Source organism: Palaemon carinicauda, chromosome 37, assembly GCF_036898095.1.
Source record: "Palaemon carinicauda isolate YSFRI2023 chromosome 37, ASM3689809v2, whole genome shotgun sequence".
Classification (NCBI taxonomy): Eukaryota; Metazoa; Arthropoda; class Malacostraca; order Decapoda; family Palaemonidae; genus Palaemon; species Palaemon carinicauda.
The window spans coordinates 28,597,404-28,602,403 of record NC_090761.1 but is presented as its reverse complement, the minus strand read 5'-3'; the positions used below and the strand labels follow the sequence as shown (position 1 = coordinate 28,602,403).

Genomic DNA, 5,000 nt, shown 5'->3' with positions numbered 1-5,000 from the left:
CTATTTGGCACTCAGAGTGCCAAGTCTGGCATCTTCCGTGACGTGGCCGAAACAGAAAAGGTTGGGAGATTCAAGGTCATCAGCAGCACGAGATATTCATCAACAATCGAAGAGGAAGTGATGAGAGGAGACCACGTCCTAGTAGTGGAGGATCTCTCCTGCAAAATGCTCCTGGCTCAGCATTTTACGAAGACCGGTCAGTCCCAATTTGGGCGTTTCACACTTTCTCTTCTTTTAATATATTAAGGCTTTAATTGTTTGGGATGGAACAATTGTACGTCGTATACAAGACAAATTTATGTATAATTTAATCATATAGAAATTTTAGTATTAGGTTAAAATCTAAATTTCATTTAATGTTTCTATTGGTTTCGTCTGATCAATTTTTCAATCTTTTCTCAAGTTAATCACGTGATATAGATCTCCAGATCCTAAAATCAATAAAAGTTACATTTAAATCGTCGATTTATGTAAATAGGTTACCACGTAAATAAGATATAATTGTATAACCAGAAGAAGGTAATTTCAATAGACAAAACTCGTGCGTTTGTTTACCTGGGAATACAGTTGAAGTCCAAGATGCGCAATATGAGGTAATGTATCCAATGTAGAAAAAGTATATTCGTAGACATAAAAAAAATCTAATCTTTAATAATATCTAAACCTATTTTTGCAGTTAATTATGTGAATTTAAGTTATTAATTTTATGTCTTTGGTAAAGGCTTACAAATATAATTTCCTCTGTTCAGGCAACTGCGAATTCTACTTGTCGAAGGAAATGTTTCTCCCCCTGACCTTCGCTATGGTGCTCCAGAAGAACTCTCCGCTCGGGTTGGCTGTTAATGAGAGGTAAGTTTCACTTGTCATTGAAAAAATGTGTTAGTTTAGTTCGTTTGTCATTTAAAAAAGTAAATTTTGTACGTTTGTCACTTAAAATAGTGTTAGCTTAGTTCGTTTGTCATTTGAAAAAGGGTAAGTTTTGTTCGTTTGTCATTTAAAAAGTAAGTTTTGTTCGTTTGTAATTCGAAAAAGTGTAAGTCTTGTTCGTTTATCATGTAAAAAAAAGTGTAAGCTTAGTTCGTTTGTCATTTGAAAAAGTAGGTTTTGTTCGTTTGTCCTTTGAAAAAGTGTGTCTTGTTCGTTTGTCATTTAAAAAAAAGTATAAGCTTAGTTCGTTTGTCATTTGAAAAAGTAAGTTTTGTTCGTTTGTCATTTGAAAAGGGGTAAGTTTTGTTCGTTTGTCATTTAAAAAAGTATAAGCTTAGTTCGTTTGCTATTTGAAAAAGTAAGTTTTGTTCGTTTGTTATTTGAAAAAGTGTAAGTATTGTTCCTTTGTCATTTAAAAAAAGGGCAAGGTTTGTTAATTTGTCATTTAAAGAAAAAAAAATGTAAGTTTAGTTCGTTTGTCACTTGAAAAAAAAATGAAGTATAGTATAAATTTGCTAAACTTGAATATAAAATGACTAATAATTGAAACATATTGGATAATCAATTTATATGTAAAACGTTTTTTTTTTTCTTTTAAGTTTTCAGCTTACATAATCTTAAGTGTTGATTAACGGTACTGGTTTGGTATGCGGTCTCATTTATGGCGTGATTTCAGAAATTATTCTTTTGCTTTGGTATGCAATCACAATATTTTTAATAGGTAAAAAAAGAAAAACAAGAATAATAGAAAATCTAATGGTTCTCGCATCGCCGAGTGCTCGCTTCGCTCTCGAAAAAATAAAAACATCAAAGTCCGTATGTACTGGCGAGCGGTAATGTTGAGCTGCGCACAGCTAACATCAATGATTGATTATTATCTCTTAGATAATTATTCCCGGTATATATTCTTTTAAAATAATTAATTGTCCTTGCTTCAGCGTCAAGTGAAGTGAGATCGCTATCAGGTGAGATCGCATACCAAAGCAAAACCACAACTTTGAGATCGCATACCAAAACAACACCAGATTAAATTGCACGAGTCAGAGAATATCAGTGAAATTTCCACTTTGATTATTTTAAATAATTCCCTCAAAGAAATATCTGTTAATACCTTAAAGGAAACTGTATAATTGCTATAACGGGTGTATAAGGTTTTACAGGATTATCAAAATAACTAATTAACATAGCGTTGTTACAATTGCAAAGAAAACGGACACTCATCAGTATTTGTTGATACCATTCGCAGTTTTCAATTAAGACGATATCGTAAATTGCATTAATAATTTGTGTCCTTTTTCCTTCACACAATTTCATAATACACCACCAAACTTTAACTGGGCTCCACAAGGCACTTCGAAGAGTTGGAAGACCAAGGCCTACATGGCTGAGGACTACGAAGCATGAAATAAGAGATGATGAACGGAGAAGTAATTAACAGTTCAAGATAGAGACGACTGGCGAAATCTAAACGAGGCCATTGGCGTCAATGGGCATAGGAGGAGATGTTGATGATGATGATGATGATGATGATGATGATGATTAATAATCATTATAATTTGTATCTACCTCTCTCCTCTTCTGCAGGATAAAAGCGGTATCCGAAAGCGGTCTATACAATCACTGGCTGCAAAGAGCGGTTCCAAACTCTACTTCCTGTATTCAACCCCCAACGAAAGTTACTGTTCAGTCGTCACTCTCTATTAATAACATTTGGGTAAGCATTTGAAATGTCAGTATCTTCACATTTCTATTTTCTTATATATGCATATCTATACTTAAGGCATATATATATATATATATATATATATATATATATATATATATATATATATATATATATATATATATATATATATTGTATAAACGAATAAAAGGTTTATTTCACCATTATTTATCGTTTTCCCAGTATATTTTCCCCGGTTCCCACTGGGTGTTCCCATTACCGGTGGATATATGAGAATATATCTCACTAATTATTTATTAGCCCCAACAATAAATGTCATTTTCGAATAACACGGGAGTTTTCCTATAGGGAATCCCTTTTTTAATAAAAAATGTCATGACCGGAACTATAATAAAACCTCTAAATGCGTTCTCAAATTTTCCACATTAATAAACTTTAGAAACATTGATAAAATATTATTGTAATCGGATCGAATAATACACAAATATGAAAAAAAATAATCTGCCAATAAACTGGATGAGTTTGAATGTACAATAATGGATATTGATGGAAAATAATGAATGAATGAGGGGAAAAGTTATTGTTAATACTCACCGGTAGGTCTTTCCTAGCCAACATTCTCTTCACCGCCAGGTTTGTCACCAAAACATCAACACTCGGTTCACCTTCATTACTTCATTAACCGCTACGTCCCATTCTAAGTAATTACCTTGCTTGCACACTTCGATTACTTTAGAAACGTCTGACACGATATTAACTAACGAAGTAATTTCATCATCGACATTTTCGTCACTCTCTTCTGACGAACTTTGGTAATGATGCAAATCGTGGCTGTAAAAACTTTACATCACTGGCTTGTCCTTTGTTAATAACTGTTAACCCATCTCTTTTTTTGCCCCCAAACACACCACGACGCTTTCCCGACATATTGATAATCTTGTCAGTCCACAACACTTATTATTAATCACGATTTCGGCGAATTAATTAGGCGATACACCTATCACAACTTGAAACCGCGCGTTTTGTTTACAAACTCCATCGGCTAACGCTGTACGGCGAAGCTGATTGGTCGAAGGCACTGTGACGTCATGCTCATCTATCTCGACTGAAAGGCTCCTGTCTTCTTTGCCTTCAGGTTTTTCCATTTCTATATCGGGTAGCTGTTTCTATATATGTATATATATATATATATATATATATATATATATATATATATATATATATATATATATATATATATATATATATATATATTGTATAAACATAAACAGTATATATAAATTTAGTTAACATAAATATAGGCCTACACACACACACACACACACACACACACATATATATATATATATATATATATATATATATATATATATATATATATATATATATATATATATATATATATTATGTGTGTGTGTGTGTGTGTGTGTGTGTGTGTGTGTGTGTGTGTGAATTTAGTTAACGTATATATATATAAATAGATATATATATATATATATATATATATATATATATATATATATATATATATATATATATATATATATATATATACTGATGTATATATATATATATATATATATATATATATATATATATATATATATATATATATATATATATATTACTACTTAAGCTACAACCCTAGTTGAAAAGCAGGATGCTATAAGCCCAAGAGCTGCAACAGGAAAAAAAGCCCAGTGAGGAAAGGAAACAGGGAAATAAATGAACCAAAGGAGAAGTAATGAACAATTAAAATAAAATATTATAAGAACAGTAACAAAACTCAAACCAATCTTTTATATATAGACTATAAAAGGAGACTAATGTCAGCCTGTTCAGTGTAAAAAAACATTTGCTGCAAGTTTGAACTTTTGAAGTTCAACTACCCGATTAGGAAGAGCTTTCCACAACTTGGTCACAGCTGGAATACAACTTCTAGGATACTGTTTAGTATTGAACCTCATGATGGAGAAGGCATGACTTAGATTAGAATTAACTGCATACCTAGTATTACGAACAGGATGGTACTGTTCAGGAAGGTCTGAATGCAAAGGATGGTCAGAATTATGGAAAATCTTATGCAACATGCATAACGAACTTATTGAACGACGATACCAGAGATTGATATCTTTATCAAGAATAAGACCTTCATAAGCATCAAGGTCCATCAACAAAGCTTTAATTTCATGAGATTGAAAAGCTAAACTAATTAGTTTAGTCTCAGGAAAACAAGAATGAGGAAGTTCGAGTTTGTCATTATTCTCCTTACTAATTGAGCTAATTGGGTTGTAGTGGCCGATGTGGTGATGTCCCTGATTGGTGAACGCCAGACTGGGGTTCGAGTCCCGTTCATACTCGTTATTTTCTTTTGTCGCTGCAACCTCAC

General features: G+C 32.3%; 1 protein-coding gene across 1 annotated transcript in view; it reads left to right on the top strand.

The window, feature by feature from the left end:
• Window positions 1-5,000, top strand: part of LOC137629246 (probable glutamate receptor) — a 19,596-nt gene that overhangs the window by 12,299 nt on the left and 2,297 nt on the right. The window contains exons 10-12 of the mRNA XM_068360509.1: window positions 16-196; window positions 750-849; window positions 2,512-2,641. Coding sequence (XP_068216610.1) covers window positions 16-196; window positions 750-849; window positions 2,512-2,641 — 411 coding nt within the window. The remainder of the gene's footprint in view (window positions 1-15; window positions 197-749; window positions 850-2,511; window positions 2,642-5,000) is intronic.